The sequence below is a fragment of the Triticum urartu genome, chromosome 3 (genome assembly GCF_003073215.2).
Source record: "Triticum urartu cultivar G1812 chromosome 3, Tu2.1, whole genome shotgun sequence".
NCBI lineage: Eukaryota > Viridiplantae > Streptophyta > Magnoliopsida > Poales > Poaceae > Triticum > Triticum urartu.
In genome coordinates, this window is record NC_053024.1 from 632,176,674 (window position 1) to 632,202,556 (window position 25,883).

Here is a 25,883-nt window from a genome sequence, read left to right on the forward strand (position 1 = left end):
ACTAAGTGCTAATGCTTTGATCCGGTACTCTATTAAAAGGAGGCCTTAATATCCCTTAGTTTCTAATAGGACCCCGCTGTCACGGGAGGGCAGGACAAAAGATGCCATGCAAGTTCTTTTCCATAAGCATGTATGACTATATTCGGAATACATGCTTACATTACATTGATGAACTGGAGCTAGTTATGTGTCACCCTATGTTTTATAACCTTTGTATGATGAATGCCATCCGACATAATTATCGATCATGGATCCATTGCCTACAACCTTTTCATATATTGATCTTTGCTTAGCTACTTTTCCGTTGCCACTGTTACGATTGCTACAAAACTGCTACTATTACTTTTGCCACGGTTACCACTACTTTCATACTACTTTGCTACTAAATACTGTGCTGCATATATTAAGTCTTTCAGGTGTGGTTGAATTGACAACTCAGCTGCTAATACTTGAGAATATTCTTTGGCTCCCCTTGTGTTGAATCGATAAATTTGGGTTGAATACTCTACCCCGAAAACTGTTGCGATCCCCTATACTTGTGGGTTATCAGTGTCAGGAGCAGAACTAGCCAGCAGGTGCAAAGGAAGGAACAGGAGCTCTGAATGAAGCGGGAACTTTGAAATAATCCAGCTGTCATCGCTTTAGTGGGTTGTGTTGTACGGGTGGGCTGATGGGCCGAGTGGAGTATGGGCTTGCAGTTTATAAGCAAGCGAGGTTGCCCTGTAGAGATCATCGAGTTTGAAATAAAATCATTCTGAGCCTCTTGTCTATCTCTGCTCTTATCCTCTCCCGAGCTTTCCTCATTCTCCCTCTTCTGCTCAGCGACGCTATGGCCGCTCCCTCTCCTCCTCCTCTCCGTAGCTACCTCACCGCCGGCGAACTGGTTCGAACGACTATCGTGACAAAAACTTGGTCTAATTTCGTAGGGAAAAAGGTCCGGAGTTGTGTGTTGTAAATTACGAACTTACCGTTGGAGTCCTTCGGGTTGTCATGAAGCTTGACGATGGAAGCAAGCGTCAAGTTGTCGAACATGATGTGGAGATTCAAGTATTTTTGTTTTTTGCATCAAGGTGTTTCACGTTAACATGAATAATTTTACGGTTGAAAATTTGGAAGAACTCATTGGGTCCAAATTTGTTTTGGAGAAGTAGACAGGAGGTACAGATTTTGTGCCACGACATAACACTTTGTGCTTCTGGTAATCCTGAAAATTAAACTTTGATAGCATGAGAATGACTCAAGGTAGGGGATCCCTACATTAATTTTACGAGGGGAAATGATGATAAGCAGAAGCGATCCAACTTGCGTTGAAATGAAAGATTGGCAATGCCTTACATACTCAAATTACAACACTCTACTTGTCACCTCCTAGTCTTTAAGCCATTGAAACTAGTAATCCATAGTACAACCACGAAAGGGGAAGATAGGCATATGGAGACTACTTGAGATACGAAGGGCATTTACAACTTAATCTCCCGAAGCAAAACTTGGGCTTGCTAATCACATTGGTACAAACATAACCTCACATATCTGGGTTTCGGCGTCAGCACTTCTGATCGGCTGAGCAAGAGCAGTTTCCTTGGTCCTGTTTCAGTTTCTGCATAAACCCAAAGATAATAAATAATTTTATTTCAACTTTTTTTCATACTTGCGTATTTTTTTAAGCAAACATGTCAATGTGTCTTTAACAAGGCCTCCTGGAACTGGAGGTGTGATATATATAACACAGGCGTGAGCACTGAGCATACCTCGATTTGGTCCTGCAGCACTTTGATGTAGTCAACAGCAATATCCAGCATGTCAGAAGTATTTGTTTGCTGCATAACCAAGAAGAAACTTATTAATATTTCTGATGCACGGTTGCAATCCTGAAATCTGAATTAACTAGGTCCAGGTGATTAACAGCTACTTGGGTTTTGGGTTTTTGTCAAGGCAAAATGCATCCAGTTTAGGTGAAAATTGTCACGCATTAGTACTTTAGTGAGTACGGGCTTCTATAATTCTTGGTGAAAATTCCATCCATGTCTGCTGACAGCATTTTTTCGAGAACTGACGAAGTTGACATTGCCCATTACTGCCAACAATAATTCAACTGGTTTAGTTACCTTGTCCATGTTGGGCACGAGGTCTTGCAGCCTCCTAAGCCTCTTGCTGATCCTCGTTCTTCTTTCCTATAAACATCACAAACAGGAAAATGATTCAGTTTAAACATCCGATCGACAGCGAACATGCAAGGAGTAATGGTGATTTTAAGTCAAGTTGGAGCCGATAATGTCGGAGAGAAAGCTAACTGACCCTCTCGGCGATGCTCCGCGGGTGAGTGGCGCAGCCGCGCTTGGCGCGGACCCTGCAGGCGACGGAGTCCTGCTGCAGCTGCAGGTAGTCGTCCATGCCAGGCATGTCCAGAGACGAGCCAAACTGAATTTGGAGCAAGGTGTTAGAACTTAGAAGTGCAAACAATGGCGGCAGCACGCAGTCCGGACGAGCCATGCGAGCGTACTGTACCTGGGAGTCGATGTTGCTGTAGCTGGTGACCATGCCGTCGTCGCCGTCGGCCATCAGCTTGGCCTTCTTGCCGCCGCCACTGGGCGCGGAGAAGATGATGTTGGAGTTGGTGTCGTCCCAGGAGCTCATGGAGAAGCTCCTGGAGAGGTCGCCGGAGCCGTTGCCGTGGCCGGTGCCGATGCTCTCGCCGACGTCGGCCGGCGGCATCGGCGTGGGCGTGTGCATGGCCATCCCCATCTCCGCGATGTGCGGCATCATGTCCTGCTGCCTCGAGAAGCTCCACTGCGAGCTCAGCCTCCTCTGCTGCGCCGCCATCGCGTCGACGTTGCCTCCTCCCTGCGAGTGCGCGTAGCCGCTCCCCATCCCTCCTCTAGCGCCGCCCATGCCGCCATTGCCTGTGCATCAACAGTCCCAGAGCAGGTCAGCAGTTGTGAGAGTGACTGACTGCGACGCCCCACGCCCGGCCCGGCCCGCCAACCGCTACGTCGACCCAGGACACGACACGAACTACTACCACCGCACCATGCTACCCTACACCTGGTACTGCACTGACACAGAGCTAAAGACAAGCCGGCGTTTGTCATCATCAAGCAGAAATGAACAGTGGTCGTCGGGCATCCCGGTATATCCAAAACTTAAAATATATCTAGATACATTTATACCTGCGACAAGTAATTCAGAATGAAGGGAGTTCGCACGTACTGGGTCACTGGGAGAATAATCACTACGTAAAGTTCGGTGCGTATAAACAGATGATTTGCTTTGCAACCGGCACATCATTTTCACCCTTTTTATCACTACCACTGGCTTTATTACGCCAGAGAACACAAGGCGGGGGGTTAACGGCTGTAAGTGGCCTGACTTTTCAAAGTCGTCGAGCCAAGGAAATTGCTGCGCTATCTTTTAGTTTAGTTTAGTCGGCAATCAACGGCCATACGAAAATGAATAAAAATACACGGCAGAAAGACACATGGTGCAATTTCTAATCATCCCTTTGATTTATTAACATTTTGCCTCATGACAGTCACATCAGATCGACGCGGACGCGACACGCATGGTATTAACCTGCGTTATCTCCGTGTCGCTTCTTCTGAATTTTGTTCGCTAATTAATCGTGGATGACCAGGTGCTGCGAGCCGCCTGCGTGACATGTGCTGGTAATACTGGGTGATATGCTTAGTCGGACAAAAGAGGGGTGACATGTGTCCAGGTTCTCTGATGGCACTGCCAGCAAGGAAGGATCAGGCCACGTCAGCGAGATACAATGTCCCCCTACCCCTTGTGTTTATTATGTAGGTGGGTTCAGTGCACTGATTATATGTGCCAATGAAGTTTGCATATATGATTTGCATAGAATAATGGGTCAATGATAGTGCTGCATCTGAGATGAGATGAGATGAGATGGATAGATAAGGTGCGCTTAATAACTAACAATGGACAGGATGATGAGGAGGAGGAGTATGCTTTTTATCCGTTAATAGAATATAAGAAAGATGATTCCACCCCCTCCGTCTCCTTCCTTCCTTCCTGGCATTTGCCAGCCACCCAACAGATTAGGAGATGGGAGTACAGATTACTCATACAAAACCACCATTGACCTTCATCGAGGTGAGCAGTACGTACTTCGTCCATTTCAAAATTATTCGTCACAGAAATAGATAGATGTATCTAGAACTAAAATACATTTAAATATATTTATATCTGGGACAAGTAATTCGGAACGAAGGGAGTGAGTATTATCTAAGCACGGTGAGGCAGTAGAGGCGTAAGCTACCGCTACCAAAACTGAATTGATTAAGCGCCCGCTAACAAGGCTGGCAGATCACGGACCAGGCTTCCACGCAAACCATGGACGAGCTAGAGAGGTCGATCATGGAGGAGGAGCAGGAAACAGGAGCGAGCGAGCTCGGCCACCGCGGCGGGCCGGCCGCCTAACCTATGGGCGCACGACACACGAGAAAGGCACTCGGTAGGCAGGACCGCAGGACGAGCGATCGATCGACCGACGGCGGGAGAGGGGGTGCGAGGGGGTAGGACGGGGGCGTAGGTGCGTACCGTGCGGGTCGGCCATGAGGCGGGAGAGCAGCCCGGCGGGGGAGCTGCTGTGGCGGAGGAGCCCCGGCTGCTGCTGCTGCTGCTGCGGGAGGGGCACGTGGATCTCGCTGGAGCCGCCGTAGGCCCGCTGGAGCGGCGCCGGGGCGTCCGCCGTCCGGCAGCTGGACTCGCAGGAGGTCAGCCCGGACGACTCCCCCGAGAAGAACCGGCTCACCACGGCCGCCACCGGCTGGTGCTGCTGCTGCTGGGGCTGGGAGTGGGAGGGCACCTCCCCTCCGCCACCGCCCCCGCCGCGCGCGACGGAGTCGGCCAGCGCGGCGAGGAAGGAGCCCGGCGCGGAGCCGTACCGCGCCAGCTGCGGCGGCGGCGGCATGCCCCTCTGGTGCGCCGGCGTCGGGCGGTTCATGGCCGAGGACCGACGGCGGGTCAGCACAGCACGGCAGGAGGCGCGGCGCCGGGGGGCTGCCGAGCTAGTGCGCGCGCCGATGATTGGTGGTGCGCGCAGAGCAGGGCAGGGCAAAGCGGGGGCGAGGTGGGCCGGTGGCGGCTGCGTGCGTGCGTGCGTGCGTGCGTCCCCCCTGCCCCTGCTCCTCCGGCCCCCTTTTAGCGCGGGCGGGCGCGGCGCTCCGAGGCTCCGACTCGCGCCAGGGGGGATGGATCGCGGTCGTGGGTGGATGCGTGGCCGGGCCCCATTCATATAGGCGGACGGCGACGCGCCAAGTCATGCGTGGCCATGTGCGCGCCCGCGAGGACGACACGGCGCACGCACGGGGTCGTCGGTTTCGGCCGGGCTCTGGCTCTGGCTCTGGCTCCAGTCCCCGGACCAGACCAGATATTCGGACGGAGGCGCGCACGCAGAGACTTTTCCTCTCTCGTCTCCCGGCACGGCACACCACGCGAGCGGTTTGCGGCGGTGACATGCACGGGCGAAGCCGCGACGCGCGTGGATCTGATCGGCGTCGCCGTTGGCCGTACCTTTCAGGTCGGCAGCTGTATATTCTTCTTCTTCCTCGCCCCGGCGCCCGCTGCGTCACGGCAGTGGACGGGGCTGTCAGCCAGACGGGTCATCCGTCCATCTCTATCTGCTTGCCTCAATAGTAGTGCTAGATGTGAACAAACCTGTGGTTCGATCGTTTGAGAAACAGTGGTATCCCTAACCCATCAGGGTTAAACTTCTTGCGCTCGCACTATTTTTTCTTGATTTATTTCAGGATTTTTGGCGATATGTTTTCAGTGGCAGAAGACGTTTCCGGTGACCACGATTCGTCTACGGTGACTTTGTAAATCTCAAGGATATACTGGCTCAGTCTCTCGAATGTGCTCATAAGGACAGGGTATGCGTGTGTATGTGTTCATAAGTGCGAGTGTATGTGTGTATGTGGGAGCGCTTGCATCTGTAGTGTGTTCAAAGAAAAATAATTGTACGAGATTGCGGATTTTGTGGATAGGAAATCTCGAACATTCAGAAAGGCGAAGGCGTATATGTTCTTGGTCCACTTGTGGCATGGACGAATTGGTCAATTCGTTAGTTTGTTCGCGTCTACTCGTGGGATATTCTCTTCCATGCGCATTCCTGGATGGCTGTTGACAGCCTACATCATACAAGTCGTTGTGCTTAATTCAGGTCCATCAAAATGTTTCTTTTGCAATGCTCCTTTCTATGCAGGTCGAGAAAGATTGGCTGTCTGTTGACAGCCTACACACTCTAATTAGACGAGTTTAATTCATGTCAGCCAAAATGTTCCTTTACAATATTTCCTTTCTCTCCTGGTAGAGAAAATGACATCTCACTTCTCTCGGCAGGAGGAACCCTACCCCTCACCACTTCAAGATGCTGCCTCGGCGGACAACGCTGGCGGGGCTCATCCTCTCGCTTGGGGAGGTCCCTGGTCAGCGCAACGTTGACTGTCGACAGTGCACGCGTCCAATGGAATTCGGGTACCAGGGTGGTAGCCCCAAGGTCCTTCAGGGGTGGTTGTGATTGTTAAGTATCGTGATTAGTTAGGAAATACGGGATGGACTAGAATATGTTCTCTTTTATCTTGTATTTTAAATTGATCATTGTACTCCTATATATATATGCTCACGAGGCTCAAGTAATAAACAACAATTCATCAGTCCCTCTCTATCCCTTCAAACATGGTATCAGCCTAACCGATCTAAACCATAGCACTGCGCCGCCCTAGGGCGGTCAATCTCCATGATCACCGCCGGGGGATTGTTCGCATCCACTTGTGGGATATTCTCTTCCATGCGCGTCTGTGGATGGCCGTTGATAGCATGCACCATGCAAGTCGTTGTGCTTAATTTAGGTCCACCAAAATGTTTCTTTTTCAATGTTGCTTTTTATGTAGGTAGAGAAAAACTGACTGGTTGTTGACAGCCTACACTATCTAATTAGACATGTTTAATTCAGGTGTATCATGCAAGTCGTTGTGCTTAATTCAGGTCCACCAAAATGTTTCTTTTGCAATGTTGCTTTCTATGCAGGTAGAGAAAAACAGACTGGTTGTTGACGACCTAACTATCTCATTAGATATGTTTAATTCAGGTCAGCTAAAATGTTCCTTTACAATGTCTCCTTCCTCTCCTGGTATAGAGAAAAAGACATCTCACTTCTCTCGGCAGGAGGAACCCTACCCGTCCCCTCGTCTGCCTCACCACTTCAAGATGGTGCCTCGGTAGACAATGGCGGCAGACTCATCCTCTCACTTTGACAGTGCCACGCATAAACTAGAGTTTACGCTTCTATCACTCTAGCAAACCATCATTTACTTGATACTTCCCAATGTCTTCCCCTGGCTCAAATCATGGTGAAGTGTCATGTAGTCGACGTTCACATAACACCATTGGAGGAAAAATAACATACATCTCATCAAAATATCGAACGAATACCAAATTCACATGATTACTTATAACAAGACTTCTCACATGTCCTCAGGAACGAAAGTAACTACTCACAAAGCATGTTCATGTTCATGATCAGAGAGATATTGAATATCATTAATGATCTAAACATATGATCTTCCACCAAATAAACCAACTAGCATCAACTACAAGGAGTAATCAGCACTACTAGCAACCCACAGGTACCAATCTGAGGTTTTGAGACAAAAATTGAATACAAGAGATGAGCTAGGGTTTGAGATGAGATGGTCCTGGTGAAAATGTTGATAAAGATTGGTCCTCCCATGATGAGAGGATCGTTGGTGATGACGATGGCTTCGATTTCCCTCTCCCGGAGGGAGGTTTCCCCGGCGGAATCGCTCCGCCAAAGACCTAGATTGCTTCTGCCCAGGTTCTACCTCAAGACGGTGGCGCTTCATCCCAAAAGTATTCTCTCCATTTTTTCTAGGTCAAAACACTTCATATAGCGAAAGATGGGCACCGAAGGCTGGCCAGGGGGGGCACAAGCTCAGGGAGCGCGCCCCCAGGCTTGTGGCCACCTGGTGGGTCCCCTCCTGGTATTTCTTCGCCCAATATTTTTATATATTCCGAAATATTTCTCTGTAAAGTTTCAGGACATTTGGAGTTGTGCAGAATAGGGATCTCAGATTTGCTCCTTTCCTGTCCAGAATTCCAGCTGTCAGCATTCTCCCTTTTCATGTGAATCTTGCAAAATAAGAGAGAAAAGGCATAAGAATTGCATCATAAAGTGTAATAACCGTTCATAATGCAATAAATATCAACATAAAAACATGATGCAAAATGGACGTATCAACTCCCCAAAGCTTAGACCTGGCCTGTCCTCAAGCAAAAGCCGAAATCGATAATCATGGCCACATGTTTAGAGATAGAGGTGCCGATAAAACAAAATACGGACATGTGGGCATCATGATCATCGTTAGAACATCAATATATTGTCATATAACTTCTCATGCTAAAGTGATAGTTGGTTCACAAGGTAAAGTATGAACCATAAACTTCATTGAAAACTAACAAACTATGATCTCAGTCATTAATGCAATTGCAATTTGTCATAATGTTAGAAAAGAGTCTATGTCAGAGCTTTTATTTAGCAAGTTCACATACTTGACCATCATTTTGTCTTTCACAATTGCTAAAACTCACGCGATACTTATGAGATCAAAGCTTCAGTCAGACACATAGAAACATAGGGGCTTATAATTTCGCCTCCCAACCATTTACATCAAGGGTAATGTCAACAATAATAACACATGATCACCTACATCCGACTGGATATGTGTGCCTAGATCTTTCCCCAGCACATGATGCTTGCTAAAAAGAGAAAAATAAAAGGAATGATGAAAGATCACCATGACTCCTGCATAAAGGTAGGTATTTAAAATGAAAGATAGGCCCTTCATGGAGGGAAGCAGAGGTTGTCATGCGCTTTTTATTTGGATGCACAAACTCTTAATGCAAAGGAACGTCACTTTATATTGCCAGTTGTGATAGCGACCGCAAGACCGAACCCACTAATCATGCATAAAAGAGTTCAGAGAAAACTCAAATAATATTCATGGATAGATTTGATCATAAACTCACAATTCATCGGATCCCAACAAACACATCGCAAAAAGTCATTACGTCGAATAGATATCCAAGAACATAGAGGAGAACATTGCATTGAAGATCAAATAGAGAGAACAAGCCATCTATCTACTACCTATGGACCCGAAGGTCCATGGTAAACTACTCACGCATCATCGAAAGGGCAGCAAGGATGATGTAGAGCCCCTCCGTGATCGACTCCCCCCTTTGGCAGAGTGCCGGAAAAGGCCTCCACATGGGATCTCGTGGTTCTGAAACTTGCGGTGGTGAAAAAGGTATTTCATGGACTCCTCTGTTGGTTTCATGATTTTAGAGAATTTATAGAGGCCGAGTTAGGTCAAACGTAGGCACACAGGCCCCACAAGCCACCAGGGCGCACCTGAAAGTGCAACTATCCCTGGGTGGTTTTGGTAATTCCTAACATATAGCTCACTGAACTAATACTCTTTCAAGATGATCGTTTCAAAAAGTACAATGATTGGCATGGCATGGACTAGGAATGTGGACCCCTCAAAATGCTAAGGACACAAGTTGGCTCAAACTCAAGACTCTACATTTTCATTTTAGTGATACAAGATCACATTGAGTCCTGATAACCCACAAGTATAGGGGATCGCAACAGTTTTCGAGGGTAGAGTATTCAACCCAAATTTATTGATTTGACACAAGGGGAGCCAAATAATATTCTCAAGTATTAACAATTGAGTTGTCAATTCAACCGCACCTGAAAGACTTCATATCTGCAACAAAGTATCTAGTAGCAAAGTAGTATGGAAGTAACGGTAACAGTGGCAAAAGTAACAGTATTGGTTTTGTAGTGATTGTAACAGTAGCAACGGAAAAGTAACTAAGCAAAGATCAATATGTGAAAAGCTCGTAGGCAATGGATCAGTGATGAATAATTATGTTGGATGTGATTCCTCATGCAGCAGTTATAACATAGGGTGACACAGAACTAGCTCCAGTTCATCAATGTAATGTAGGCATGTATTCAGAATATAGTCATACGTGCTTATGGAAAAGAACTTGCATGACATCTTTTGTCCTACCCTCCCGTGGCAGCGGGGTCCTATTGGAAACTAAGGGATATTAAGGCCTCCTTTTAATAGAGTACCGGAACAAAGCATTAGCACTTAGTGAATACATGAGCTCCTCAAACTATAGTCATCATCGGGAGTTGTCCCGATTATTGTCACTTCGGGGTTACCGGATCATAACACATAGTAGGTGACTATTGACTTGTAAGATAGGATCAAGAACTCACATATATTCATGAAAACATAATAGGTTCAGATCTGAAATCACGACACTCGGGCCCTAGTGACAAGCATTAAGCATAGCAAAGTCATAGCAACATCAATCTCAGAACATAATGGATACTAGGGATCAAACCCTAAAAAAACTAACTTGATTACATGATAAATCTCATCCAACCCATTACCATCTAGCAAGTCTATGATGGAATTACTCACGCACGGAGGTGAGCATCATGAAATTGGTGATGGAGGAAGGTTGATGATGACGATGGTGACAGATTCCCCTCTCCATAGCCCTGATACGTCCATTTTGCATCATGCTTTTATATCAATATTTATTGCATTATGGGCTGTTATTACACATTATGTCACAATACTTATGCCTTTTCTCTCTTATTTTACAAGGTTTACATAAAGAGGGAGAATGCCGGCAGCTGGGATTCTGGGCTGGAAAAGGAGCAAATATTGGAGACCTATTCTGCACAGCTCCAAAAGTCCTGAAACTTCACGGAAGACGTTTTCCAAATATATAAAAAATACTGAGAGCAAGAACATCACCAGGGGGCCACACCCTGCCCATGAGGGTGGGGGCGCGCCCTACCCCCTGGGCGTGCCTCCCTACCTCGTGGCCCCCCTGGTGGCCCTCCGGTGACCATCTTCTGCTATATGAAGTCTTTCGATGGAAAAAAATAAGAAGCCATCTTCTCAGACGAAACTCTGCCGCCACGAGGCGGAACCTTGGCGGAACCAATCTAGGGCTCTGGCGGAGCTGTTCTGCCGGGGAAACTTCCCTCTCGGAGGGTGAAATCATCGCCATCGTCATTACCAACGCTCCTCTCATCGGGAGAGGGCAATCTCCATCAACATCTTCATCAGCACCATCTCCTCTCAAAACCCTAGTTCATCTCTTGTATCCAATTCTTGTCTCCAAGTCCGGGATTGGTGCTAGTAGGTTGCTAGTAGTGTTAATTACTCCTTGTAGTTGATGCTAGTTGGTTTAATTGGTGGAAGATCATATGTTCAGATCCTATATGCATATTAATACCCCTCTGATTATGAACATGTTTATGTTTTGTGAGTAGTTACTTTTGTTCCTGAGGACATGGAGAAGTCTTGCTATTAGTAGCCATGTGAATTTGGTATTCGTTCGATATTTTGATGAGATCTATGTTGTCTCTCCTCTAGTGGTGTTATGTGAACATCGACTACATGACACTTCACCATTGTTTGGGCCTTGAGGAAGGCATTGGGGAGTAAGTATATGATGGGTTGCTAGAGTAACAGAAGCTTAAACCCTAGTTTATGCGTTGCTTCGTAAGGGGCTGATTTGGATCCATATGTTTCATGCTATGGTTAGGTTTACCTTAATACTTTTTTTGTAGTTGCGGATGCTTGCAACAGAGGTTAACCATAAGTGGGATGCTTGTCCAAGTAAGGGCAGTACCCAAGCACCGGTCCACCCACATACCAAATTATCAAAGTACCGAACGCGAATCATATAAGCGTGATGAAAACTAGCTTGACGATATTCCCATGTGTCCTCAGGAGCGCTTTTCTCTATATAAGAGTTTGTCCAGGCTTGTCCTTTGCTACAAAAAAGATTGGGCCTCCTTGCTGCACTTTATTTACTTTTGTTACTTGTTGCTCGTTACAAATTATCCTATCACAAAACTATCTGTTACCACTTATTTCAGTACTTGCAGAGAATACCTTGCTGGAAACCGCTTATCATTTCCGTCTGCTCCTCGTTGGTTTCGACACTCTTACTTATCGAAAGGACTACGAAAGATCCCCTATATTTGTGGGTCATCAAGACTCTTTTCTGGCGTCGTTGCCGGGGAGTGAAGCGCCTTTGGTAGGTGGAATTTGGTAAGGAAAAATTTATATAGTGTGCTAAAATTTACTGTCACTTGTTACTATGGAAAGTAATCCTCTGAGGGGCTTGTTCGGGGTATCTTCACCCCGACTAGTAGAGCAAAGAGTTGCTCCTGAATCTACTGAAAATGAAAATGACTGCTTTGAAATTCCTTCGGGTATGATAGAAAAACTACTTGCTAATCCCTTTTTAGGAGATGGAACAAAACATCCTGATGAGCATCTAATGTATGTGGATGAAGTTTTTGGATTATTTAAGCTTGCAGGTGTACCCGGAGATGTTGTTAAGAAGAAGGTCTTCCCTTTATCTTTGAAGGGAGACGCATCGACATGGTATAGGCTATGTGATGATATGGGGTCTTGGAATTACAAACGATTGAAATTGGAATTTCATCAGAAGTTTTATCCTATGCATCTTGTTCATCGTGATCGCAATTATATATATAATTTTTGGCCTCGCGAAGGAGAAAGCATCGCTCAAGCTTGGGGGAGGCTTAAGTCGATGTTATATTCATGCCTCAATCATGAGCTCTCAAGAGAAATGATTATTCAAAATTTTTATGCTCGGCTTTCTGATAACAATTGCACCACTCACTACAAAAAAAGACACATCCGTGACATTTTGGGCCGAACGAAAAATTTGTCTGTCATACATATGACACCTCTATGACGATAATTGTGACAAAACCCGGTATCATCATAGATGTGGTGAGCTCCTACTTCTATGACAAAAAATCATGACAGAAAATGGGCTTTTCGTCCTGGGCGGGCCGGAGACGCAGCTGCATGACATTCTTTGGGCCGTCCATGACGGAAAAACCCGTGGTAGAAGCGAGGGGGAGGAAAATTTCACGGAGTTCCCGGTTACGGTGGGAGGTCGGGGGCCAAGCGATGCGCGTTTCTCTCGTACACGTACGCGCGCGTGTGCGAGGCGTTGGCTCTAACTGAACCCGAGCGAGGCGTTGGGCTCTAACTGAACCCGAGCGATTGCACTGCAGCCTACACATTACTGAACCCGAGCGATCGATCGATGGCTGTTAACTGAACCCAATCGAGCGATTCCTTCGCTACTGCTGCTAACTGAAGCCGATCGATGGGATGAACAGTGAGCGTTGCGGGGGGGGGGGGGGGGGGGGGGGGGGGGGGGGGGGGGGGGGGGGGGGTTGTATGAACAGTGAGCGGTGGCGTTGCCTCTGGATGAACAGGACCCCGTGGTGTGGTGGAGGGCTGGATGAACAGTAGACGGTGGAGGGGTGCCCGTGGAGGGGTGGATGAACAGGACCCCATGGTGTGGAGGGCTGGATGAACAATAGACGGTGGAGGGGTGCCTGTGGAGGGGTGGTTGAACAGGACCCCGTGGTGTGGAGGGCTGGATGAACAGTAGACGATGGAGGGGTGCCCATGGAGGGGTGGTTGAACAGGACCCCGTGGTGTGGAGGGCTGGATGAACAGTAGACGGTGGAGGGGTGGTTGAACAGTAGCCGGTGGAGTAGCGCGCGGGGGAGGCTGGATGAACAGGAGCCCGTGGAGGCTGGAGGAGGTCGACGGTGGAGATGAACAGTATCCCGTGGAGTCCCGTTTTGCGGTACGCCACACCCTTCCCGATGAACAGGACCCCCGTTTCGACCGTAGCGCTCCAACACAAGTCCGCTTCCTCCGTTTTGCGGTACGCCACACCCCTCCCGATCAACAGGACCCCCGTTTCGACCGTAGGAGGTCCGTTTCCTCCGTTTTGCGGTACGCCACACCGCTCCCGATGAACAGGATCCCGTTTCGAACGTGGCCGGTCGAACACAGGGCCGTTTCCTCCGTTCTGTGGTACGCCAGGCCTCGTTTCCATCGCCTGTTCCGTCCAAGCCCTCCCGATGAACACGACACATTCCGTTGCCTCCCCATGAAGACGATGCATTCCGTTGCCTCCCCATGAACACGACGCATTCCATTGCCTCCCCATGAACACGACGACGATGCTGTTTCTCCGTTCTGACCCAGCCATGTACACGAGCCCTTGCCGTACGTATGCGCGAGTAGGCATTCGAGACCCCGCCCGTATGTACACATACGTGGCCGTATTTTCTTTCTTGCACCCTGACCACTATACGTACGTGTACATGCTACATGCGCACCTCTACTACGGCACGTGCGCGCTTGTACATCGACCAGTATATATGTACGTACACGTTCGCGACCAGAATGACAACGCTACGTACGCTTCGACCAGGTGGGTCCCGACTGTCAGGCACTTCCATGCGTGCGAAGATGTAGCTGGTGGGTCCCAGCTGTCAGGGGGGCGAATCTTTTTTTTTGCCCGGACGCACTTCCTTGCGTGCGATGGTGTAGCTGGTGGGTCCTGGAAGTCAGGGGGGAAACGTTTTTTTTCACAAAATACGGTGGCCCGTCCGGTGGGTCCCCGCTGTCAGGTGGAGGAATAATTATTTTGCATGTAATAAGGAGGCACTTCCTTTCTGCGGTTGTGGACCCAGCTGTCAGCCTCTCCACGTACAGTCCATGTCCGATGGAAATCGTTTCTTGACCACGTTGACCATGCCGCGCCGAGAGCACCAGGGCGGTGGACGAGGGCGAGGCCTAGGAAGGGGACGGCGGGGAGCCGGGGAAGACGTGGCAGTGGAAGCCCGCGCGGAGAGGAGTATGAGGGTTCACTGGTTCGGCTGCGGTGTGAGGCTGCCGTCGCCACAGGGCCTGGCCAGCGGTGGGAATAGTAGGGGGCGGTGAGGCCTCCGCGGCAGCACAGCCGGCCACGGGAGGCAGGAGCATGCGGCACGACCGGCACTGCTTTGGGCGACTAGAGCAAGAAGACCAGAGGTTGAACAAGCACTACGACCGTTGGATGGACATCGTACGGTCACTGGAGTTAGAATCGTTCATATTGACTGAAGTTGACAAAGGCCCCCGTCCTAGTCAACTTAGTAGGCCCACAAGTCAGCCTCCCACCATGGTGGGTCCCAGCTAGCAGGGGGAGTATTCATTTTTTTGGTGCGTAATAAGGAGGCACTTCCAGTGGGTCCGAGCTGACAACGGGGGGAACATTTTTTTTCGCGAAATACGTTGGCCCGTCCGGTGGGTCCGAGCAGTCAGGGGGGAAACATTTTTTCATGAAATAAGGTGGCCCGTCCGATGGGTCCCTGCTGTAAGGTGGAGGAATAATTATTTTGCACGTAATAAGGAGGCACTTCCTTGCGTCCGCCTGGACCCAGCTGTCAGCCTCTCCACGTACAGTACTCTTCCGATGGAAGTCGGTCGTTGACCATGTTGACCACACCACGCCGAGAGCACCAGGGCAGTGGTCTAGACGATGGCGAGGCCTATGAAGGGGACGACGCGGAGCCGGGAAAGAGCAGCAGTGGAAGCCCGCGCGGGGAGGAGTACGAGGGTTCACTGGTTCGGCTGCGGTGTGAGGCTGTCGTCGCTGCAGAATAACAGGGGGTGTGGGTGAGTGGAGGGATGGCCTGGCCAGTGGTGGGAGTAGTATGGGGGCGGTGAGGCCTCCGCGGCAGCACAGCCGACCATGGGAGGCAGGAGCAGGCGGCACGACCGGCGCTGCTTTGGGCGGCTGGACCAAGAAGACCAGAGGTTGAAAAAGCAATACGGCCGTTGGATGGACATCATACGGTCACTGAAGCTAGAAACGTTTATTATTGACTAAGTTGACAAAGCCCTTGGTACGCTTCAACTTAGTAGGCTCACAGGTCAGCCTCCAAAACGGTGCGCACCAGATGTCAGGGGGAGGAATCATTTTTTGGGCGGCCGAAGCTAAGAATATCCGAGATTGAAGAAGAAGCACGACATCCGTTGGATAGACATCCAACGGCCACTGCTGCTAGAACCGTGTGTTGACTATAATAAGTTGGCAAAGCCTTACATACGCGTCAACTTATTTTTTTAGAGGACGCGTCACTTAGTAGGCCCAGAAGTGTGTGGCAGAGAACTTATAGCCCATTTGCGTTTTGTAAGAATGTACAACCCATTTTGGAATTCTAATGGAATTTACAATAGCCCATTTACAGTTTGTTAAAAGTACAGCCCATTTTCTAGCTAGGACAATGATTAATAATTTCAACCAACCGTTGAAGACAAAATTCAATAAAATTTCCCACATTTTGATGGGCTCCGAAATATTTTTATCCCGAAATTTCTAGTCAGATTAAATATAAATTTGTATTACGTAAAAATCCAACGAAACATTGCGCGCGCAACAATGAAAATTTAAGATTTTCAAAATCCATAAATAATATTTTATAAACTAATTTTGTGTTTGGTGCATTTTTTATATTTACTGCCCAGTTTTTATAATTACATCCCATTTATTATTTTTTTTAAACCCATTTTCCTGTTAAGCTTAATGCATCCCTCCTAGGAAAGATTTGCAGCCCAGCAGGGTGGAGAATAACAAGTTGACCTTGCCTGGGTATTCCTCAAAAAGATGTATAGCTGGGCTAGCCATTTTCATCTTGAAAAAAATAGTATCTGGGCTGGGCTAGACGGGCCACAGCCCGCCCAGTTAATACCCTGCTCTCCTCTGAACAACAATGAAATCATCGCCAAGAAAAACTATGCAGTGCTCACGCCTCAAAAACACAAATACTGCTCGAGCTGCTTGGTCCCAGTTGTCGGCCGCACCTTGTGCCATTCTCTCATTTATATTGACTACATAGGTTGACAATGGTGTGGGACTGTGATGTCAGGAAACCAGGAGAAAGCAAAAAAAATAGTTGTACATAATAAGGAGGCACTTGCGTACGTACGGCTATGGCCCTAGTGGGTCCCTAGTGTCATCCAGTCAAAATAAATTCATCTCTTGAATCCTCATGTTCGTTGACGATGTTAACAATGCTCGGCGTCACGGCGAGCGCAACAACTCGAAGGACAACGGAGAGGGCCTCGCGGGCCCTACGGATGGTCTGGTACAGCGCCCGCTACTCATTTAGGAAGCCAGGATCATCGGACACCTATGAGCACCTTCGAGAAACTGAGACGGCATGAAACGGTAAGGCCGCGCTTGGGAGCTCTGGTTTATTTCAAACCCGTATTAACATACAAGTGTAATTTACTCGTCATCGAAAACAACGCGTAAAATACAGGCGTAATGAAACCGAGGGCCCGAGGTCTATAAGTAAAACCGGCGGGTTACACGTGTAATTTGAGAGACCAGTGTATATTTTACGAGCACTGCTATATGGACGACATTACCAGACGATACATGCACGACGTGCGTATCATGCCATCCATGGGCAAGGCTGAAACAACAGCTAATGGTTGGATTAGCAATCGTCTGAGTGTCGTTCAGCGTTTTTATCATGTGTCAAGTACTTCCGATATTTTACTAGTCGAAATCGACCAACCAAGTGCCTTCGCCTGAGACCATCTGCTTTAATTTACAAGCGTCAGTTTTACAAGCGGTTTTGGTTGGAAAACGACGATCCAATCACGACCTAATATCATGAGTTGATCGGAAGATCATATGGTTTCACGTCTAACCTACCCGACTTGTCGTATAGGCTATGAATGAAACATCAGACGATGAACTTCTTAAGCACGGAAACAACAGAAGAGGATGATCTTCTTAACAAGCAAATCACTGGCATTAGATCGACATGCAAAACAATACGAAGCATTATTCTCAGGAGGCACGGTGAACAGCTCGTGATGCCGCATGCCACAACATTCCAAGCTCAACTTTGCAATCAAACACAAGGCCTGGCATTACATAGACAATATTCAGAACAAACTCTTAACACAGGAATATCTCAGCAGATTAACTATTTACTTCTAAACTGAACACAGGAATAGGAAAAAACACTCGACGCTGCTCACAGCAAGGGCGTCCCACTCAAAAATATCAAATGCATGTCTTCTGGCTAACATCAATGAGCAAATTTTGACAAGGTTTTCCAATTCCAATATATTAAACTAACATCTTCTTGCTAACATCAATGATTAAAGTTTGACAAGCTTTTCCCATTCAAAATATGTAATGCCTATGATCGTGGAGTCCTGTCGCTTCTTGCTAACATCAATGATTAAACTTTGACAAGTCTTTCCCATTCAAAATATGTAATGCCTATGATCGTGGAGTCCCGTCGCTTCTTGTACTTGTTTGGGCACTTCTTGCCCACGGCACTCCACGTGTTGTTAAATTGCCAATGGTCTCTGCAGACTAGTCATGTCACCGGTGTCTAATATTTATGGCACCGGCTGTAGCAATGGAGGGATTCGGTGCCAAACTAAGAAAAGGTGAAATTGGCACCTCTTTTGGCCTACATAGTGGAAGGCCTAATACTATGTAAAGCTTCTCGGTCATTCCTTCTGTAATGTAGCGCAAACAATGACTGCTTCTTTCTGCAAAGTGGAATGACCAACTGGACCCAGTAATGCAGCAGTTTGCCTTGGAAAAATTGGCTCCTTTTATGCAGTTGAACTAAAATCGAAGTCGGAATAAAACCGAGCTTTAATTTTGATATCCCTGTAAGCAACAAAAGGTATAAGGGAAACAATTACTGAGAAATAACGGTTGATGACTTGTACTCCTAGAAGAAAAACATCTACTGATCTACCTTATCTTAATGGGAAACAAAGCAGGAGAGTAGCAATTCTCAATCAGTGTGATTCATTCATATTAACTGAGACATTATCTTAACAATGCCTTGTTTCAAGATGTATAAAGAACGAAAAAGCAGAAAAGTATCATTCCTAAAACAATGCGACTGATTCATTTTAACAGAGACATTATCTTAACAATACCTTGGTTAAACATGTAGAAAGAACTACAAAGCAGGATAGTACCATTTGTAAAACACTGTAAGTCTGTAACTGATATATAATAACAGAGACATTATCTGAACAATACATTTCTTAAACATGTACTCCGGCCGATCCCTAATAGAAATGGTACTCCTGCCGATCCCTAACAAGTGTTTGCAGTTTTGAACTAAGATTCAGTTCCAGGGTAGAGTGGGCGCAACAACAGTATGTGCTTCCATCTACTTATAAAGGGGGTGATGCAGAGTTTGTTGTAACAAAGCAACAAGCATCATGTCTGGGTTGGTTCCATTTTTGTTCACTACTTAATGGGAAAAGACAACAATACAATAGCTTCAATTCAACATTTATTTAAAACGGTACCAATACAAGTAGCACAACATCTCAAAGCACACTGCACAATCATGTGGATGAAGGCCTGTACTGACCTTTCATGAGACCGACAACGATAAAATACGAATCTGCCAACACGAATAGGAAATCCAATCTTGTTTCGTGTAGTTGCACTGAAATCAAGCAAAGTGTTTCGCGTAGCGAAGCAAAATGTCGCAATAGCAACAAGTTGAATAGATATCCCTGTATAAACAGAGGCAAAAAGGAATCAATTACTGGCTAATAAAGGAGGATGAAACATGCGGCCACAAAAATGGTAATCCCGCCAATCCCTAACAAGTGTTGCAGTTTTGAAATAAGATTCAGTAGTTAAGTCTGAGAGTGGCATCAATTACTGGCTTATAAAGGGGGTGATGCTGAATTTGTTGTAACAAAGCAACAAGCATCATGTCTGGGTTGGTCCCATTTTTGTTCGGGAAAATACAGCAATACAATAGATTCAATTCATCATTTATTTAAAACAGTACCAATACAAGTAGCACAGCATCTCAAAACACACTGCACGATCATGTGGATGAAGGCAAGTACCAACCTATCATGACGCACACAAGATCACGTACGAATCTGCCAACACGAATAGGAAATCCAATCTCGTTTTGTGCAGTTGCACTGAAATCAAGCAAAGTGTTTCGCGTAGCGAAGCAAAATGTCACAATAGCAACAAGTTGAATAGATATCCCTGTATAAACAGAGGCAACAAAGGAATCAATTACTGGCTAATAAAGGAGGATGAAACATGCGGCCACAAAAATGGTAATCCCGCCAATCCCTAACAAGTGTTGCAGTTTTGAAATAAGATTCAGTAGTTAATTTTGAGAGTGGCATCAATTACTGGCTTATAAAGGGGGTGATGCTGAATTGGTTGTAACAAAGCAACAAGCATCATGTCTGGGTTGGTCCCATTTTTGTTCACTACTTAATGGGAAAAGACAGCAATACAATAGCTTCAATTCATCATTTATTTAAAACAGTACCAATACAAGTAGCACAACATCTCAAAGCACACTGCACAATCATGTGGATGAAGGCCTGTACTGACCTTTCATGAGACGACCAACATAAAATATGAATCTACCAACACGAATAGGAAATCCAATCAAGTTTTGTGCAGTTGCACTGAACCCAAGCAAAGTTGCCGGTGTGACATTTAAGTTTTCTATAGCAACAAGTTGAATAGATATCCCTGTTTTAAGAGGCAAAAAAGAAAACAATTACTAGCCAATAAAGGAGGATGAAACATGCGGCCACAAAAAGAAGTATCTACCTTATCTTGATGGAAAACAAAGTATAGGACAGCAGCATTTCTAAAACGGTTGCATTGATTCATATTAACAGAGGAATTCTTTTAAAACAGATCAGTAGTTAATTATGAGATTAACAACAGCAAAATAGCTGCATGGGACATGCCAGCACCATGTGCGTCCACACATATAAATGGGTGATGCAGAGTATGTAGCCAAGCAGCATATATGCGCTGGTCCCATATTTGTTCTCTTTGAACCTTCTTCCTATGTGAGGGCAGCAAATCTAGTCGTGCACAAACTACCCGACCCCCCAGTTTCTTTCCCTTTTCAACAAAGAGATCGGTTCCTTACAGATGTGTGTACTGGGTTACCCCCTTTTTCCCTTTTCGACCTACAAAGCAGCTGGATAGCCAGTCTATACTACTTTCCGCCCCTCCTTTCCTCATTGAACCACGTCCTAGATTCTTGATCCAGCCCACCGCACCCTTCTTTCCTCTTTTAACCAAGACATAGATTCGACTACAGATCGAAAAAGATCCACATGCAGCTAGAGCAACGACGGTTTCAAAGAAACTTATACCTTAGGGTTGTCGGGATGTGGCAAGGCGTGCGGCGGGAGGCCGAATCTTCCCACACTACGTACGACAGCAAGGAAGAAGGGGTCGGTGGCCCTCCCGCACAGGCGCTGGGTGAAAGAGAACAGCGCAGCCGGCAGTGGATTACCTCCCTCGCCGAAGGCGATAGAGTGAACGCTGCACCTCCTCCCCTTCCCGGTGCGACAGGATACAGACGCCTCCTTCACCAGCTATGAGGGGGGAGAGAGAGACAAGAGGCCAATGCAGTCTTGTTTAGATCTGGTGAAGAGAGGGTGAGAGGCTATGAATATAGCAAACCCTAGCAAATGAACGCTGAGCCTCAAGCGTGTAACATATATGTAGTGCGGCGAGCGTGTGGAGAGTGCAAACCCTAGCGAACAAGCGCTGAGGCTCCCGCTTATATATATACTACTGTAGTACGGACTGAGCTCCGGTGCCTTCACTGCACTTGCTTTTGGTTGTATGACAGACATTTTGGTCCCACATGTTGTAAAACCCTAGCGAAAATTGCACCAACGTGAAAGACGACTACGTCTCCAACGCAACCAAGGTGAACTGACGAAGGATATCATCTTCGTGCATAACAAGCAAAGAGCACTGATGAAGACAACTTGTTTTTGTCGAAAATCGATCAGCTTCACCAGCCGACGCAACCATGAGGCGCAACCATGAGAATCGATAGGTCATCGTGGTGATGCATCATCCACTTGGCATCAAGTTTGGGTGAGGCACCTAAGAAGTTCGACAAATCCTCACTGTGGTCTGTTTCTTCTCAGTAATCAAGCTCGAGGAAGGAAGAACCACGTGGCAGAGGACAGTGAGGCGGAACAACAATGGCCATCCAATTTTGTGCAGTTCCACTAAAATTGAGGAAGACATGCCCGGGTATGGAGACGCGCATCGCTGTTTCCAAAAATATAAAAAAAGGGTTAGCAACGACATCTCAATTGTCAATAAGAATTAATGAAAAGTACACCAACAAACAGAAGCATCATAATTATCTTGATGGGAACTAAACCAGGATACCCGAGAAAAAAAGCATTTCTTCATTTAACTAGTGATAGTACTACCACCATATGGACAATGACCGCACAACCACCATGTACTTTTTGTTGAAACAACATGTATACCTCCACCGAGGCATAAATCAGGACAACTTTTTGAGTGGCATTTCCTCTATAATAGTACTAGTAGGTGATGTTGGACCAACCGACGAACCCTAGCTACTATGCATGGGGAGCTGGGGAGTAGTCGCATAGAAGAAAACCCGCACGCAGTGACCTGGGGAGCTGGACCAGTACAAGAAGTTATACCTCAGGTGGGCGAGATGTCGTTTAGGCGGGCGGGCGGGATCTGCCCACACGATGGCAGCGAACAAGGGCGCGGAGGATCTTCGTCCGCGCCAGCGCCGGCTCCAAGAGGACGGTGCGCATCGGCTTCCTCCGCTGCCGACGGCGACAACGTCAATGTTGCACCTCCTCACCTCCCGCAGCGGACGGGATTCGGCCGGATCTGTGACCACCAGTGAGGAGAGAGATAGAGTGGACACTGTCATCTTGTTTTGATATGGAGAGGGTGAGAGAGCAAGACGCGAGAAACTCTATCAAATAAGAGGCTATAATGGAGTAAAAAATCTCTCCATAGAAGTGGTTTTAAATAGAATACGCACGTTCCCGGAAAAAAGAAACGAAAACTGGCGTACAATTTTTTAAGAGTCTGTTTAGGACACATCTAGATGTGACATAGTTATGTCACATATAAGTTGATGTCCACTCTGTTTGTGGTCTTTTCCTTGTTTTTTTGTTTCTTGTTGCTACATTATATACTTGTGGGAGCTTAGATGTGATATCCTTAAATAACATCTAGATGTGAATTAGACAAACTGATTTTCTAACATACCAAGAAAGAAAACTCGATCAAAAACACGACCCGCTTCCAGGTCGCGAGAGTCGTCACGCACACACACATAGACATAGACATGCATATCCATGTTTACGTAAAATTCCATTTCCATCTCCATCTCCAATCATATTTGTCCAACTGGCACATTATTTACGTTGTTAATTATATACGCAGCAATATTAACGTACATCATCTCTTGTTTGTGCACGTCCGGACCGCTGCCACGGCCGGTCCTGACCAACCCGAACCCTCTTCATCATCCGCGCGTGCTTCCCGCCCGAAACGGTCAGTGCCGCATTCATGCCCGGCCAGAGCGGACGCGACCTCTCACTGGCGCGGCAATGAAGCGGCGCGCCGGTCGAGAGAGCGTCGCTCGCGCCGCTTCCGGGTGCACGCGGCTGCTCCACGTTCAAAGGTCGCAATAGCCGGCTACAACATGTGCGATCTCTTCCAGTAGTAAGTTCTTGGGAGTCCGTGCTACAGCTAGCTATCCTCCCCCAACTCGTCAATCTCTTCCAGTAGTGCTAGTACTCCATGGCGCGCTCCATCGACAAGCAGGCGGGAAAGTTATGGTATACTACTCGGTTTGCGGTGAGTGGCATGCCGAGCGACCGTGTGGGGTCGAGCCGTGGAGGATGGTGAGACACGAACACGACAGGCGTGATTTAAACGTTTGTTTTGCTCGATGGCGCGATCCAACGAAACGAAACATTGGTTTCTCTCCGTTTCCATTTTTCTCCGAAAAAACAGAAACTTTTCCACTCCATTTTCATTCCTATTCCAAGGTTGCCCTGTTACAACATTCCATCAAATACAAAGGAAAACTAACACGCATGCTGATGCATCTCAATGATTCACAGATCATAGACAATATTTACTTCACGACTAAAGAAAAAAGTTGTGAGAGCGTGTACGATAGAAAAACTACTGATGGGGTCACTACGACTTAAACCCTAAACCCTAAACATGATTTAATTTCCTGGCCAGGTAGAACCTGTCGAAGGAAAGACGGCTGGCACCCTCGGATCATACGATGCTTTTGTGCAGTTCCACTAAAATCGACCTGAGCATCCCTGATGGCAAAGATATTGAAGAAGTGTGATTAGAATAATAGTACTGGCACTAGTTCATGAGACATAAACTCATCACAAGTAGAAGCCGGTAGAAGTAGAGAAAGATCGACATGGAGATGGAGCTACGGTAGTGGAGCAAGCCGGCTCCAAAAGGAAGATGGACTACCTGGGACGTCGGGCTGTAGCTAGAAGGGCGGTTGGGACGTGACATCGGCCCATACCGCGGTGACCCCCATTGGGACGCACCGACTGTCGGTCTTCTCCCTCGCCGATGTCGACCGCGTCTACGCAGAACATTGTTCCCTTCCCCCAGCTGCGGGATCAGGCCCGTCGTTCTATGCTTGTGAAGAGAGCAACCTAAGCAAGCAGGCTTGTAGCTTAGGCTCCTGCTAGTGTATATATAGTGATTTTCTTTTTCTCTCCATTTCAACCATTTTATATTACGTACGTGTCATTCAAGAGTGAAATGATGGTTGCTTCTTCCGACTAACTTACTGTGTGATTTGACTGCTCCTTAGTGACCCCTACACGTACTCCCCATACGTGTATGCAACAGTCACACGTACACATGGACGCAAAAACGCGCGCGACGCCCTAATGCATGCATGTCCGAGCACACGACGGAACACACATGGTCACACTCAAGTGCTCAACCTACACATGCATGCACACACATACTCAGTCAGGGTGAGCTAGTGACCGTATGAACACCGGAAAATATATATATTGAGCGCAATGAGCGTATTATGAAGTCCACTGACCGTATTTTTACAAATATATAGTGACAGACAGTGTATTTATCTCGTTTGAAATTAAGCCATATTAACCGGAGAGGAGGCAGCATGGACTAGCATTACTTTGCTGTGTCCTGTCAACTTGCCGAACGAGGAGAAGGTTGCAGGACGGGAGAAGCTTGCGCGCGGTGGCTCACAGGACAAGGAGAAACTTTTGACTAATGCAAGCTCTCCCTCGCTCAGGCGGTGGATGTGCAACATTTAATTTGGTGTTAGATTGCCAAAAGCATACACTATACTACTAGTGCTATTATTGTTCGACTTCCCGAACAGCCAAGCGCAAATTTTACTACTACTAGTATAGTCCATAAAGGTACGTACTATACTAGTACTAGGAACCGGATGGAGGAGCATCTGCACTCTTATTATAATTTTAAAATGTGATAAAGCAATCTTCAACACATTTGGTTCTCTTCGAGGGTTCTCGCATGTGATAATGGAAGTTGATTGCATGGAACACTCACAATAATTCTCGCTTAATTCTGGCTCATATCCTGTTACAAATAGTAGCTCTCAGTAATATTTCCTCTTTTTTTGTTATTCAGCATGTAAACAGGTCAGCAAACCTTGCGGCGCATCTTCGTGCGAACCGTGCTTGCTGCACTTTGAATGTGCCGAGAGCTGGCTTGATGAAACACCTCGCTTCCTACTTTTTTGCGGGGTACCTCGCTTCCTAGTGACCAGTGTCTTGGCTGATCGTCCTAAGAATGCTTATATATGAATAAAGCTCTCTCATTTACCCGCAAAAAAGATTAAGCCATATTAACCGGAAAGGAGGGAGTATGGACTAGCACTACTTTTTGGTGTGTCCCGTCAACTCGCAGAACGAGGAGAAACTTGCAGGACAAGGTGAAGCCCGCTTACGCCTTGACTAATGCAACCTACCCTCGGTGGACAT

General features: G+C 47.1%; 1 protein-coding gene across 1 annotated transcript; it reads right to left on the reverse strand.

Moving 5' to 3' along the window:
* Positions 1-1,283: 1,283 nt before the first annotated feature.
* LOC125545492 (transcription factor bHLH128-like) lies at positions 1,284-5,225 on the reverse strand. The gene is made up of 6 exons (XM_048709446.1): positions 4,561-5,225; positions 2,506-2,900; positions 2,296-2,418; positions 2,106-2,171; positions 1,749-1,817; positions 1,284-1,597 (listed from the first exon to the last, which is right to left on the reverse strand). The coding sequence occupies exons 1-6, from the start codon at positions 4,964-4,966 to the stop codon at positions 1,544-1,546; spliced, it is 1,113 nt and encodes a 370-aa protein (XP_048565403.1). The 5' UTR covers positions 4,967-5,225; the 3' UTR covers positions 1,284-1,543.
* Positions 5,226-25,883: the final 20,658 nt, after the last annotated feature.

What these genes read in the sequence shown, in the direction of transcription:
- LOC125545492 (XM_048709446.1), bottom strand. Translation starts at nt 4,966, where the DNA reads ATGAACCGCCCGACGCCGGCGCACCAGAGGGGCATGCCGCCGCCGCCG. An exon ending in CCTCATGGCCGACCCGCACG is followed by an intron (nt 2,901 to 4,560) that starts GTACGCACCTAC and finishes GTTGATGCACAG; the next exon opens with GCAATGGCGGCATGGGCGGC. An exon ending in CGCGGAGCATCGCCGAGAGG is followed by an intron (nt 2,172 to 2,295) that starts GTCAGTTAGCTT and finishes TGATGTTTATAG; the next exon opens with GAAAGAAGAACGAGGATCAG.